At 35.9% G+C, this 14,968-nt stretch overlaps 2 protein-coding genes across 3 annotated transcripts; one reads left to right on the top strand and one right to left on the bottom strand.

Moving 5' to 3' along the window:
• Positions 1-504: 504 nt before the first annotated feature.
• Positions 505-7,961, bottom strand: LOC136284089 (sterile alpha motif domain-containing protein 3-like). The gene is made up of 5 exons (XM_066173894.1): positions 7,824-7,961; positions 7,015-7,237; positions 1,964-2,182; positions 1,670-1,760; positions 505-873 (listed from the first exon to the last, which is right to left on the bottom strand). Exons 1-5 carry the CDS (start codon positions 7,906-7,908, stop codon positions 505-507), a joined length of 987 nt encoding a protein of 328 aa, XP_066029991.1. The 5' UTR covers positions 7,909-7,961.
• A 275-nt stretch (positions 7,962-8,236) lies between these two features.
• Positions 8,237-14,827, top strand: LOC131794053 (uncharacterized). Of its 2 annotated transcripts, none has more exons than XM_066173893.1 (9): positions 8,237-8,961; positions 9,150-9,299; positions 9,955-10,129; positions 10,829-10,986; positions 11,119-11,292; positions 11,510-11,879; positions 12,045-12,300; positions 13,025-13,218; positions 13,501-14,827. In XM_066173893.1, exons 1-9 carry the CDS (start codon positions 8,374-8,376, stop codon positions 13,920-13,922), a joined length of 2,487 nt encoding a protein of 828 aa, XP_066029990.1. In that variant the 5' UTR covers positions 8,237-8,373; the 3' UTR covers positions 13,923-14,827. The 2 variants fall into 2 exon arrangements, with proteins under 2 accessions (XP_066029990.1, XP_066029989.1); XM_066173892.1 differs by having other exon boundaries at positions 12,042-12,300.
• The last annotated feature ends 141 nt before the right edge of the window (positions 14,828-14,968 follow it).

Below are 14,968 nucleotides of genomic sequence, written 5' to 3'. Positions count from 1 at the left end.
GTTCATCTTCGTTCATGTCATTATCATCATCCTCCAGGAGGTGCAGGAACGTTTGGATTTCTTCTTTTGATTTACTCTTATTTTTTGTCTTTCCTAGTTTTACAATCGGGTCAGTGACTTGCTGAAAATTAGACCTGAATGAATCCACCACACTTGAATTTAGACCCAAAATTCTTTCAAATTCAGCCAGTATCTAAGGAACAAAGGTTTGAATAGCATCAATAATAATTCCTATATTTCTGTTAACATATGAAGTAAGAGAGGACATTCACATCTTGCAAGCATAGGATGTCTGCATATCACCCAACACACCCAGAATTGCCCAGTTACTCAAGGCAGCAAATTGTGCTGACCTGACAGAACAACCAGACTGCCAATCACCCTAATGTGGGGGTAGTTTTATTAAACTCATCCTTCTTCTACACAACTTTCTTGTTGAAAGACACAGAGAAAACACAATTAGATTGCTCATACTCATAGTTCACAAGGACAACAATATATAGCTTAACATACCTGTTCAAACTTAAATAGAGTAGGGTAGTGTTCTTTTATTTCCTTGATGCTCATACTGTCATTCATTAGTCTCCGTCTGCTGGGGAAAGTCAGTGCCATTCGTTTGCTTATCTTTGCCCAATCTGGAGACCTTTTTTCAAATTCACTCTTCATAAAATCTTTATGTCGTTGTAGAGACACCTCATCCTCACCCTCTGGAAAGGGTGGCTCCCAGTTTATGGCTCCTCTGCGAAGCTTAGCTTTCACACACTCTTTGGAACTCTCTTTGGGCTTTCTTTTCCTGAGGATTACTTCCGGGTCATCTTTAATAGACTTTCTCTCATTACGGAACTTTTCGTATAGACTAGCGTACCAGGAATCCTGGAAATAGTATTGAAATCAATTATCTCTGATGTAATAGATGATTTGCATTTATATGACATTTCAGTACTAGAATCCTCTGCACATATATTTTTTCTTTTTCAGATTTTGAATCTCTTTTGTATCTCCTTTTTTGATCTCCTAGTATTCGCAAAAGCTACTCAAGGAGTAATAAATCAAAATAAAAAAAACTATGTGCCAGCATTCTAGTAGCTGTAGTATTATTTTCATGCCATAATTCAACAGGGTTCCCACTCTTATGAAAAAGTTAAATTCCCTGACCAAGACCAAAACCAAAACCAATTTTTCCATCACCCAATGGCACACTTCTAGTTAGTCATTGTTATGAAGGACACCAGGAATATTTGGGAAATTTCATTTGGAAACATAATCACCAAGAAGATGTTGCAAAGATGAAAGAAAAATTCCCTATTTTGATGAATTGCAAATTTCCCTGACCAAAATCAAAATTCCCCGACCTTGAAAAAAATGCCAAATTCTCTGACTTTTCTCTGACTGTGGGAGTCAATGTTCAAATTACCTTTTTATTAGATCATTGAATCAGTCAGCAATTTGGAAAACTCTGGATAGGTCATGAAAAAACATGTAATAAGCTAAAATGCAAGGTCACATATGGTTTGCATTTTTTACTAGTGAACATGATCAACCTTTAAGGCCTCGATATGAAAACTTTTTTGAGGGATATGTAGCAAACTTTTTCATGTTTTCATATAACAGCATCAGATATCAACATATCATTTGTTTCAAAACCTTAGAGTACTTATTCGGTACTTACATATCCAGTACCAATTGAGGTATCTTTCAGGAAGGGATATTTCTGGACTATTAGTTCACAAATAGATGTGAGTTGATGTTTGGTGGGATACCTACAATTCACAAACCAAAAAATAAAATGAAATGTACAATAATTAGTAACCTAATACCAGTACCTTCTTCTTCAACATAAGATCTCATTGATGAAAATACAATAAGCCAATTTTAGCATTTCCCTACACCACAATAAAATGTATTCCTGATGGCTTTTCATCAATCAAAAAGTGGTAAACATATATCAAACAAGTATACTTACAAAGTGTAGCGGGCAAAATGATCGTATATTGAGCCTATGAACTCTCTTCTAAACTTCTTATTGATGTTCTGCTTCTCCTTGCTTGCCAGTGTTCTAGTAACATCCAGTCGGAAACTGGTTGGAAGTGTTAACACTCTTGGCCAAAGCATTTTTGCATTTAGCACTATATTGTCATCAGGGCAGGGACTGCTAACTTTGTTATCAAATTCCAGCCTCTTTCTGTATGAATAGTAAAATATAGCTGTAGATAATGGATGTCCCTAAAGACAGAAAGGAATGGATCAAAATAGACTTTTTATTTAACAAACATGACATCTTGAAGCAAAACAATTATATCATTTCAATGACACCTGAACACCTTATCAATGGCTGATATGTATAATGGCATAAAACATTACTCCAAGTAAGATGGAAACAAATTCAAACAAATCAGATTGAAGTCATCTAAAAAAGTAAATCAGACTTTCATAAGATCCATTAGAATTGCTAAAATCTCTGATGATGTACATCTGGTTTGAAAGGGCATTAAACTTTTTTTTGCTAATTCTTTTATGGGTTTGTATTTAGTAAATTTATATATACTGGCAAAAACAATTCCCAGAGAATATATGTCACTCTTAACAGATTGGGGATGAGTTCCCTCAATGAGTTCAGGGGCAATTTGCATGTGCTCTTTGCGGTAGCGATCCTTCTCCGCAGCAGTAAGAACTTTAATCTTCCCTTCACTTATCAGTGTGGCCTTACTAAAATCTATTAAGATAGGTGTGATAACATTTACAGGTGATACAGAAACAACAATGTTGTCAGTTTTATATCATTGTGGAGCACTCCCATAGTATGTAAATAGCAAACACTATGAACTCAAAACCCATGAAAATCTTGTGAAATAATTCATTGTAAATTCACAGATTTTTCACAGGATATTCATGGTTAAATCAATGACATTTTCATGGTCTCAGTGCCATGAAAAAGACCTGAAAAATCCCATGAAAAACCTGTGAAAATTTCCATATTCACGACCCATGAAATATTGAGTAAAGTGACCTAGAAGCCATGAAATACCCATGAAAATGGCATTTCATGGCCTTTTCAAAGGTACTGAGAAACCCATGAATTTCAAGCCCAAAATTTCATGGTGTCAAAGTTCACTAGTTTTTAATGGGTTGCAGCAAATCATGACCCATGAATATCCTGTGAATACGTTAAAAATTCATTGACCATGAAAATTTTCCTTGAATTTTCATGGCCTCTACATGGTTTTTTCATGGCACATGAAAGTTAATTGCCAGTTAGTTTTCATGGGGTTGTTAGGAATATGCAAGCACCATGAAAATTCTTTGAAAACCCTATGAATTTGGAATTAAAAATTCTTCACTTTTCTTGTACCAAAGACTGTACTACAGTGTATAGCTTGCAGTATACCATAACTGTAATACATACACTATCACTTAAATTATACACTGAAGAACTAACCTATCTGTGAAACTTCTTGGTCCTGTTGTACAAGCACACACACATGAAAGACATGACCAGAAGTTTGGATTCTCTGATAGTTTATTTTGTTTCACCAGCTGTACATAAATATTACTTTAGGATTCCAAAATTGTGATAATTCAGTTTACACTTTCTTAAATAAAAAAAGTTGGTATGAAATTTTCTGCATAAAATTAAGATGTTAATGATTTTTAGCTCTATTTTGATATCACTGATTTTCCTTGTGGAGACAGATTCTGCTCCTATATTTCTGAAGGTATATAATAAATTTGATGTCAAAAATATTTGGACGAAATTATTGAAAATGTACTCACTGGCTTGATGTATTTTTGTCTAAACTTCAAATATCATTTCCTTCGTCTAATATCATGTGTAAAATGTTATGGACAGTTATTACAATGTCTATTTATGTAACAACATTCATGTAAATTTCTTGATATGTTTTACACTTGTGATCAATACTCTCAAGGTAACTAACAACAAAACAATTACCAACTTTCTGCACTCTTGCATGTGTGAAGATATATCTATGGCTGACTATGTCAGTGTCTCTCTGTTTTGGCCACCTGAATGTGCCATCCTTCTTTCGGTTATCATTACTATTTGCATCTTCATCATCGTTTGGACCAAGATAGGCTGCTTTAGCAAGTGTGCATTTCCTTTCATCAGTTTTGTAGACCAACACTCTTTACTGTTTGCAAAATAAAGGGAGCACATCATCAGTTATCTAAGAGCCTTTCTTATGTACGTAGTAAACCTAGAAATGGATAACTCGCCAAAACAGGTTCTTTTCAACATGAAGCCGTCAGATACCAAGCGACGCACTATGGAAGTGAGGTGAGGTATTTCGTATTCAGAATTTGACTGTATTTTTTATTCCTAAGAACGGTCGTAGGTATTTCCATACAAACTCTTGTGATGTTTCGCCAGATGATCACAGAATAAAAATTTTCAAGTTAAATCAATAGTTAGCGCGCGCGCTCCGATGTTTACGCGTAATAAGATGACCAAGCTTGAACTTACCCCTTCACGTTGTAATACATGTCGATAACTTCATCTTGAGGAAACCTCTTTGAAAAAACTTTTCAGACGGTCCATTGCGTTGATCTGGAAAAAAAGAGACCGCTACACAAACACTACGAGAAATGCAATTGGAATGGAACCATTCCGTTCGAGGTACGAAAAAAACCGCCACTTCTTCGTAAATCACGTGTACTTTCACGTGGTGACCTTAGGTCATCGCAGCCATCATAGGTCAGCGGTCACATAGTGACCTCACAGGTTATCGTGTTCGACGTTACGAAATGACTCCGAAGAGGTCTCGTTGCTGCGTCTGTATTCTTACAAAATAAAGCAGCACAAAAAGCTGTTCGGTATTTGGAATTCGAAGCAAGTAACAATCGACAGGACATCAGAGTCCAAGAAAGTCAGAGCTGACATCGACAGTGATTCCTGTGAAAGCGATCACGAAATCAACAACGATGTTGTAGAAGGCGATCTCAATGAATACATGAAGGTAACGTTTCATCCCGACTGAGAAGATGGCCTGACTCTGTTAACCGGTGACTCTATGAACGAGGGAAAAATAGCATTTTTTTCAGGTTACATTTGCACACTATTCAAAGTTCCAAATTGAGGTGACAAAGTGATTGATTTTTCATTGTTTTGTTCTACATTTCGTGTAGATGCAATGCGTACTGTTGCTGTGCAACTTAAGCATCTGTACTCTGCAGGTGCCTTACTAGAAAAGCCCTAGAAGATTCCTCAGCCGTAAGAATGTAAGAGAAGGCCTTGAACAGGTTTCCAGAGTCATGGCTAACAATCAAAGCCAGCAGTGAGGCAGAAAAAATTCAACAAAGTCGTCCAGGCATGGCGAAGGCAAAAAGGCCCCAAAAAATCAAAGTGAGGATCAAACATCTGGGTCATTGCCTCCAGCCCTATTTGTCTCAACAAAGGAGCAAATTGAAGATCCATTGTTTTTAGTCATTGTTTTGTGATTTCCTGTACATTTTACGTCAACAAAGGCCACTTCAGGGATTTCAGGGAATATTCATGGCCCATTAATTTTGTTCTCCCAAAACAAATAAATTGTTAGCCCATGAAATGCTGTTTGATTGCAATTCATGGGCATGAAATTCATTCTGATGACTTTTTGGGGAAACTAATGGGTCATGAAAGTAGACTTTGAAGAAATTCATGGGTCATGAAAGTAGGCATATAAAGAAATTCATGGGTCATGAAATTAATTCTGATGACTTTCATGGCAAATCAATGGGTCATAAAAATAGACTTTGAAGAAATTCATGGGTCATGAAAAAAATTCCCCTAATTCATGGAAAATTCAGGGCTAAAAATAACCCCATGAAATTTCATTTTGCAGTATTCATGGGCCATGAAATGATCTTCATGGGTTTTTCACATGAAATTCATGGAATTTTCATAAAACTACAGTTCATAGTGAAATACTATCAGTAATCTGGAAACTTAAATGAAGCCAATACTCTGGACCATTTACATAAGATTTAATATGTTCTTCATCCTTATGTAAAAGTTCTCTTAGTGTCAAGGCCTTAAACGATCCATTACCATAAAATTCTGCGACTATGAAATAAGGCTTCTGCATTGTGTTTACCCCAAATATAATGGGGAGATTTATGTGACAACATTTGTCCAAAAATGAAGCTTCCCTTTGAACTTCCTTAACACTAGATGACTCTAAATACTTGACTGCAACTGGTGTGGATCTAAATTTTTTTAAGCACACAGTTCCAAATCTGCCACTACTTAGGTTATCATCTGGTCCAAGATCTTCTAGCATTGTTGGTTGGATTTGCAAAAGCTCCCTAGAAGTATTATTTTTCATATTATTCCTTGCACATCCCTGGAATACACATTTAGTTGTTTTTAGTTTCTCTTTTTCCTTTCTGAAGCTCTCCACATCTCGAAGTACTTTTCTTTCATTTTCTTTTCTACTCCTATTGCTTCATGCAGATTCTGATTTTTCTGTTTTAGATCACTCATCAGCAATTCAAGTCCCGTTTTTGACTTTTGTCTTTCTTCCCTTTTCCTTTTGTTGCGAGCAAGCCTTTGTCTTCTCTTAGCCGTCAAGGAATGAGTTCTTTTCCTTTTTCTGAAATTTTAATAAGTATAAATTCATTTCTGTCCTCTTTGATGAGCGCTATTAAATATAGCACTCAAAAGAGATACTGGTAAAAGGTGCTTACAAAACACCTTACACAGCAACCATGTTGGCACAAAACAAATTTATACTGTCCTTATGTATCTTACAAAACAGTCTCTACTTACAAGCGAATGTATACTCAATTGAGTAAAGTAATGGTAAAAGGCAGTTAAACTACCTTACACAAAAGCAGAGGCTCAGCACTGATTGTAAGATCTAAGGCTATAAACCGACCGCACCTTTTATTTTTTTAAACTATTGTTTTGCAAAAATAGTTATAAAAACAAAGTTATCAAGGTTGTTGAAGCAAGTCATAGAAATAATGATCCAGTATTATAATGTAGCACAATATTATACCATAACTTAAGATTCAAACCTTGCTTTTACTTCTGTATCAGCTGGAATTCTGTCTTGTACTTCCATTTCTTCATTGGCAATTGGGGTACCCTCTTCAACTACATCAATACTCTCGGGCCTGGAGGTTTTTTTCAAAGATTCAAGTTGCTTGATAAACTTCATTCTAGGGCCGACCACAGGTATCAGTTGCACTAACGCATTCTCCGTTAAGCATTGCATTGCTTCGCCATCGATTTCGTTCTCTTATGAAAGAAAAGAGAGCAATTGGAATCAATATGAAAGAATGTGGGGTAAAGCTTGATAGTTTTGTACTTAGGTATTAGGCAAGACCTATCTATGTGTGCTTAGCACGGCATAGCATGAATGGTACCGAAGTTCCCGCCAAAACCAAGAATCTTTGCATTGGAACAAAACCAAGAATCTTTCCATTGGAAAGAGATCAACCAAATCTCCTCGTAATATTTAATCACCAAAACCCGAGTTTGATTTTTGGTTTTACTGTTCATCTGGATTCCTTATGAATTAGTTTTTTTTTATTCAAAATGGCACCGATTTGCAATACAACGGGTAATGCTCTCTAGATCCTACCAGAGTGTGTACATGGTCGTACATGGTACAGATAGCGCGAAGTTCAAGGAAAATAACCTTGGAAAATAAAGAAATCCTCACAAAAATAAACTAAAATAATACATGATTTATCGTTGTATTATATCTCTACCTAAAATTCAGATCTAAGCATGTACTGAAGGACAACAAATGAGCTTTGTACGAATAAACTTGAAATTCAGGTTAACCTAATATTGTACAAATTCTCTAGTTATAGCTTACCTTCAAAGGTAGAAGCGTGGGACGAAAACCCATTTTGTATCATCCACTGCTTAACCTCGTCCACAGACTTCGGGAAACTTGCCATCTTTTTGAAAACGCTAAAGAGCTCACTTGACTATTGCAATGCAAAGAGTTGGACTACGTGAGAGAAAGCATTCATGGAGAACAAGAGTTTTATCTCGTACATTCGCGCCCTTTTTTTTGATTGGTAGCCACTATCACATGGTCATGTTCATCACATCGAGGTTAAATTTTAGCGCCAAAACAACAGGAAACTCAAATTGGAAAATATTCATTCATACAATATATCCTAAATAAAGACGGCTAAAATAATATCTACGTTGTAATGAAATATATTATAAATATTTTTATAAGAAAAGAGTTGATTTGTCTCAAACTTTGTCCTACTACCATTCCAATCTCGTTCCCAGAGCCTGCGTTTCTACTGGTCAGCACCCAGACATTCGTTTAAGAGCCATTGAATTAGGGTCTTTCTGTGTTCTCCTTCATCAGCGCGTCGTTGTTTATCGAAGGTTTTCCGTATATCCAAATGCATAGTTGTCCATACTGTACTAGTTTTCTTGGTAGAAGCTTCAAAAAGTTATTACATCATATCAAATTTATTCACAGTCATGAACCAAACTTTAGCATCACATGCAGACAATGCGGCCAGTCATTTCGAAAATTCAATTCGTTCAAATCCCATATCCAGAGAGAAGAGAAGAAGAATGCACTGTTAAATTTTGCGAACGTAAGTGAGCAAGGCGATGAAGACGTAGAAGATGAAAACTCTGATGAAGAAGATGGAGAAGACAACGATTCAAATGAAGACACAAACTACGTCGACGATGTGACAAGATTCTTGGCACTGTTTATTTTAAAAACCAAAGAAGAAAATCAACTAAGCCAACAGACAATCAATGCTATTCTTGACAATACAGGAGACCTAGTGGACAGTAGCTTAGTGGAAATGAAAAACAAAGTGGTGGCATGCCTTCAAAGCAGTGGAATAGAAATTGCTGATGTTGAGGGCCTATCTGGAGTACTTGATGAGCCAAGTATCTACTCCCAAGCAAAACAACGTTTGCAGAATGAATACCAACAGATGAAGTACTTTGTTGAGAATTTTAACTTTGTGGTAAGTCCTTAGCTTATGTCCAGGCTTTAATAGATGTGATTAGAAGATATGGGACAAATTAATGTATTTTATCACTTGTGTTAACTTGCTTTAAAGTCATCTTAATTAGCCTTCTTATAAACACATGCATTACCAAAATAATATAAATATATTGATTATTATGCTGATATGAGTTTTAATATATATAGGAGCCACAGGAAGTCATCCTCAATCAATATGCTGAATATCGCTATCTGCAAGGCAAGCAAAAACTCTGCCTGGTCAAGGAAACATTTCATTACATCTCGATACTGAAAACCCTACAATCTTTGCTCAATCAGGCAGATGTTTTATGTGAGGTAAGCATCCTATTTGATGTATGTAGAACAGGGAATATAACAGGAACTGCAGAGATGGGTAGGGTTAGGTTTGCATTTTCTGATGTTAGCGCCCCCCCTTCCCCCCCCCCCACACACACACACACTTGTTAGGATGCTGTGCAGTCCCTGTATAGAGCAGCTTTCGTATGACTGTGAAAAGTTCAGTGCCGTGAACGTGTCGTGTCGTAACGTAGGATTTTAATTGGCTGGATTTTCTTTTTGCGCGATGTGATTGGCTAAGCAGTGCCGTGTCCGCGTAGTGACAGTGTCCGTGCAGTGTTTCGTGCCATGTTTCTTGCATTTGATTGGACGAGGAGTGCGTGTCTTGCAGTGACCGTGATGTTTTCTAGATTTTTAATTGGCTGACTCCTTCCCATGACATTGTTCATGCCGTGAACGTTTCACAGTCATACGAAAACTGCACTAATAGTTATATTGAAACACTTCAGTGTATGGGTTACATGTTTTTATGGAGGAACTTGGGTGTGGTGATTTGGAAAACTCTTAGTTTTTGTGACAATTTAGATATCATTTTGAAGTTGACAATATTGAATCAATACCATTATTTTACATGACAGTCCCTCTAATAACAAATTACTTGTGGCACATTTCAATAATTTGGGTACTTTTGTAGGTTATGAATGGTCATTCCTCAAATGATGGAATTCTAAGAGACTATTGTGATAGTGAACAGTACAAAATGCATGCTCTTTTTGGACAACCTGGTAATGCACTACTTCTTCATTGTTACTATGATGATTTTCAAGTAACAAACCCGCTTGGATCAAAGACAAAAAAACATAAAATAGGTATGCTTTTCAATCATGTATTTACAGGCATGTAAACTATTACGTGTTTTGTTAGGTTGCTGTTAGCATTAATAATTATCATGAACATTATTATTTATTGACTGACAATCTCCTGTTTTTGTGTGTGTGTGTGTGTGTGCTTGTTGATGGTGTGTTTGCAGATGATGAAAAAACAAACTACAACCAAACTATCCACAAGATATTAATTGCATGTTTGTCATGTTTAAACAATATCTGGCAGGGAAATTTTGAGAAATCTCTAAAAACTGATCTTTTGGGGATATCCTATTCACTTATGAATGTTTATGAGGTTTGACATGCAACATCCACCATCCTAAATTTCAATCCTGTTCAATATCAAAATATTGAATGCGTACATGCAATGAGAGTAAGTTCCCTCAAATGTGCAGTGTAAAATAAGTGCAAATGTAAGGTCTGGTTCATACGACGTGCTTCTGTTGTGCTGCACAATAGCACATTTGTGTTGACCCAAACTAAAGAAGGTTCAGCCTTGATTCATACGTCATACCTAGTATGTTGAGCCAAATACCTTAAACATAAATAGGTGGTAAAAACAGTCAGCAGAATTAAAGCAGAATTGAAAAATATCAAAGGAAAACATTGTTTGAGGTATGCATTTGGTTTGGCACAACATGTTATGACTATTGCCATTGAAATTGATTTTTTTATGAACATCAGGAGCCTTTTACTTCAATCTGGGAAATCTTAGTCCAGAATACCGTTCTGTTATCAACTCAATTCAGCTAATTGCTTTGTGCCGAGTACCGCTCATAAAAAAGTATGGAATGAATAGGATACTGCAGCCATTCATGCAAGACCTGCATCAACTAGAGGCAGTAAGTATATTGTAGCATACACTTAACTGTCACCTAAATGTAAGTTCAACCATATAAAAATAATTAAGTGCACATTGTCATTAATATTAATTTATAATTTAATTAAAAAATATGTATTTGTTTTCTTCCTAGGATAGAGGTGTAACATTTTGGATAGATGAACAAGAAAGAACATTCAGTGGTTCCATTGGACCTTATTCAAGTGACAATCTTGGGGCACATTCTCTTGGTGGTTTTCAGGAGAGCTTTTCTGGTCTAAGGATTTGTAGAATTTGTATGGCAACTAGAGAAGACACTAACACAAAGGTAGTAGTAGTAGTGTGCATGCATTTTTGGTCATTATTCAATGTGTCAAGTGTAAAAGATTATTTACCGGCATTCTAAATTTTGTTACAAATAAGTTTAGACTTTTGATCAGACCCTGTGTCAATAGTGTTAATATGAGTCTACACTTCAAAGTTCATGGACTTGAGATGAATATACTATTATACAACTCATATTGTGAATGTCACATTGATATTAGTTTACAGAAGCAGATTTTCAAATTAGAACAAGAGCAATCCATGACAGACATTGCCGGCTTGTAGAAAATGATGCAAATCTAGAAGCAACTTATGGGGTAAAAACAAGAAGTGTTCTCAACCAGTCCCGTTACTTCCACATTACTGATGGACTTGTTCTTGATGTCATGCATGACCAACTTGAGGGAGTGCTGCCCCTAGAAGTCAAGATTCTGTTACAGAAGTACATTCAAGAGGAAAATTATTTCACACTTGAAATTGTGAATGACAGATTAGAAAGATTGTGGTATCCTCAATCTGATGCTAGCAATAAACCAAGTCCTATAAAGCCGCAGTCATTGGCAAACAATTCAATGAGGATTTCACAGTCAGGTTAGGAGAATGATGTTTTGCAATGGTTGAGTTACATATTACTATTATATATTATGTTATATTTTAAAAAGAAAAAGAAATATACAAAAAATATATATAAAAGGCTTTGTTGTATACTAAAAGTACATGATAATTTCATATTCTTTTTCTTTCTTTCACCAGCAGCTCGGATGTGGTGCCTGGCAAGAATGTTTCCTATACTTATAGGAGACTTGATTCCACAAAATGATGAGCACTGGGAAAACTTTTTGCGACTACTGAAAATTGAAGAAATTGTTTTTGCTCCTAAAGCAACACCACAGCTGGCTGCATATCTTGGAGTTCTCATAGAGGAGTACCTAGAGGACTATGTCAACCTCAATGACCGGCTTCCAATCCCAAAACAGCATTACATGGTGCATTACCCAAATCAAATTATCAAGTATGTCTTTTTATATTGAAATTGTAAGCATTGTACATTTTGTACTACTGGGGGTTAGGGGAAGGGTATTACCACTTTATCCACCTTTCATAACTTTACATACCCTTTCAATATATGTATTATTAGCCCACTCAGACTTCATCATGCTGATTATTTAAGTTTTCTGAAACTTGCAGTGCAGCTTATACATGGGTATATAATGCAGTATTACTTATAGTTTTATGTGATGTTTAATGAATGAGCAATAATGTCTTATCAGGTTTAGAAGCATGAGGTGCAGCCGAGTGTTTTTAGACCTCATAATTATAAGATTTTGGTTCCACTGGAGCCACCATACATGGACTTTCATACTTCAATAGATATTTGACGTCACAGGCATGTGCGAGTAGCTCTAAAAGAAACTCCCACATGCTCAATATTCTATACATGGCAATCTGGAATTTTAGGGTGTGATGAGACCTTGATGAGGCTCTAAGTCTTCATCTAAACATGGACATATACTTCCTCTCAGATAAAGTCATCTGTCTTAGTGTTCTTTATATAAAGAATACTAATGAAGGTAATTTTTTTTATATAAAGGTTCATCTAAAAGATGGACTTAAAGGGGGACATTATCGAGTATAAAGGTCCATGCATGTAATATGTATGGTGTATCCAGTTGGCCCAAAGGCTTATGAATTATTAATGAGTTTTTTAATAATATCTAGTAATCTTCCATTTACAGAAATGGTCCCCTAGTAAGAAACTGGGCCATGAGGTTCGAGGCCAAACATAACTACTTTAAAAAGCTGGTAGACAACATCAACAATTTCAAAAATATCACCTATTCCTTGGCTATGAGGCATCAAGCCCTTCAGACTTATCGAATGCAAAGTTCACAAGGCAACTATTTGAGAGTGTCTTTGGAAATTGGACCTGGTAAGGGAGCCATCATTAATTACTGGGGGGGAGGGCCAGTAAAATTTCTAAACCTTCATCCCAAGAAATCTTGTCCTCCCCAAATCAAAGCCTTGTCCCTCTCCCTAAATGCTGGTCCAAAATTTTTTGGCCCTTCCCAAATCAAAGCCCCCTAAACTTACCAGCCCTCCCCCAGTAATTAATGACCTAAGCATTAAATTAATTTAACCCCATGTTCAATGTCATTGGCTAAATCATGAGAGTTTCCTTTAATATATATATATATTTTATATAACTTTTTAGCTGTTGGAAGGGTAACAACTGTTCAAGAAGCAGGAGTAGAAGATGAGCTGCAAGAGGCAGACCCCCAAACTAAAGGCGACAGTTCACTGACACGCACATCCTGGGTTAAAGTTTATGGAACCAAATACGTAAAGGGCGATGTTATTGTAATTGACTACCACCATGGCTTTCCAATTTTGGGAAAGATCCAAAAGGTTTTGGTTGTTGAGAGACACATAGTTTGGTTTCAGTACCTTAAAATAAATGTTACTGAATTTGTCTGTCATTTAAATGCTTTTAAAGTTCAGCAACTGAACGAAATAAGATATATTAAGCAATCTGAGCTTCTAGATTATTACCCCCTTGGTCTCGTTAAGGGATTTGGTTGCTATGCCAACCAAGTCTTCGTGACATTGAAATACAGATTGGATCTTATGCAGTAATGATATTTTTGGTTACATTTTGCTATATTGATGCATGTAAATAATACAGAAAAAATCATGATAAATAGTATATTGCAGAATAGAAAGTAAAGTTTCTTAAAATGGCTGCAAAAATATAAAGAAAAATTATTAAAAAAAATAATTACTTTTGTTTCAACTATGTTGTGGTGCTATTCATGCTCCATTTTTTCTGAGTAGAATTACTCAGAAACCAACTTGGATATCATAATGCGATTGAGTAATTTAACTCAACATTTGAGTTAGATTCTCTGAATTATCAAAGAGTTATTGGGTATTTCAATGATTTATGGGTGTTTTATTCATGTACTTTGGCCATTTTAGGGATGGATCGATTTGTAAAGGTTGTTTAATATTGTTCGAATTTGTGTCAATTGCTTGTGTACTATGTCTTGTCATAGTGCACGTGTTACTTTATACTGTTACATAATGTGTAGCAAATATAGCAAAAATATCCCAGCAGAAAGCATCCTTTGCTGGTAAAGCCCATCTCAAAATCATCCCTCATCCCTGTATTCCTTATGACAGACTCAACTTTTAGTTAATTTACTCAATACCTAGTAAATAAACTCACATATTGTGAGTTATATTACTTGACAAATTTTAGTAGAAATATTTGAGTAACTTAACTCAATATATTGAGTTAATTCCTGAGTTAACTCAAATTTTGAGTTAATCTAACTCATTTTGAATTAATCTAACTCATTTAAAAAAATGCTTTTTTTGCGGTGCAATCCGCCCGATCGGATCTCTTTATTTTCCCGAATTTTTTTGGCAGTCGAAGTTTACTCGAGCGAACGCCTTTCAAGACGATTATCCAAGACCTTAATTTGACGTAACTTTAAGGACAATTCAGAAAAAAAACGAAGCTTAAAAGAGATCCCACTGCTGTGTAGATCATGTCTATCTAATCCATCGAGACGACTTTTAGAAACACCTAGTTTCAAACAGGTGGAAAGACTGAAATGAACTCCTGTCGGTTCGGTTCGGTGAGTAGAGAGGTTGGGGGGAGGGGTGAGGCGAAAAAA

This window comes from Pocillopora verrucosa, chromosome 11, assembly GCF_036669915.1.
Source record: "Pocillopora verrucosa isolate sample1 chromosome 11, ASM3666991v2, whole genome shotgun sequence".
NCBI lineage: Eukaryota > Metazoa > Cnidaria > Anthozoa > Scleractinia > Pocilloporidae > Pocillopora > Pocillopora verrucosa.
This window is presented reverse-complemented; position numbering and strand designations above follow the sequence as displayed.

What these genes read in the sequence shown, in the direction of transcription:
- LOC131794053 (XM_066173892.1), top strand. Translation starts at nt 8,374, where the DNA reads ATGCATAGTTGTCCATACTGTACTAGTTTTCTTGGTAGAAGCTTCAAA. An exon ending in GACAAAAAAACATAAAATAG is followed by an intron (nt 10,130 to 10,828) that starts GTATGCTTTTCA and finishes TATGAACATCAG; the next exon opens with GAGCCTTTTACTTCAATCTG. An exon ending in TACCCAAATCAAATTATCAA is followed by an intron (nt 12,301 to 13,024) that starts GTATGTCTTTTT and finishes TTCCATTTACAG; the next exon opens with AAATGGTCCCCTAGTAAGAA.
- LOC136284089 (XM_066173894.1), bottom strand. Translation starts at nt 7,908, where the DNA reads ATGGCAAGTTTCCCGAAGTCTGTGGACGAGGTTAAGCAGTGGATGATA. An exon ending in GATACAGAAGTAAAAGCAAG is followed by an intron (nt 2,183 to 7,014) that starts GTTTGAATCTTA and finishes CTATTCATACAG; the next exon opens with AAAGAGGCTGGAATTTGATA. An exon ending in CCTCAATTGGTACTGGATAT is followed by an intron (nt 874 to 1,669) that starts GTAAGTACCGAA and finishes TACTATTTCCAG; the next exon opens with GATTCCTGGTACGCTAGTCT.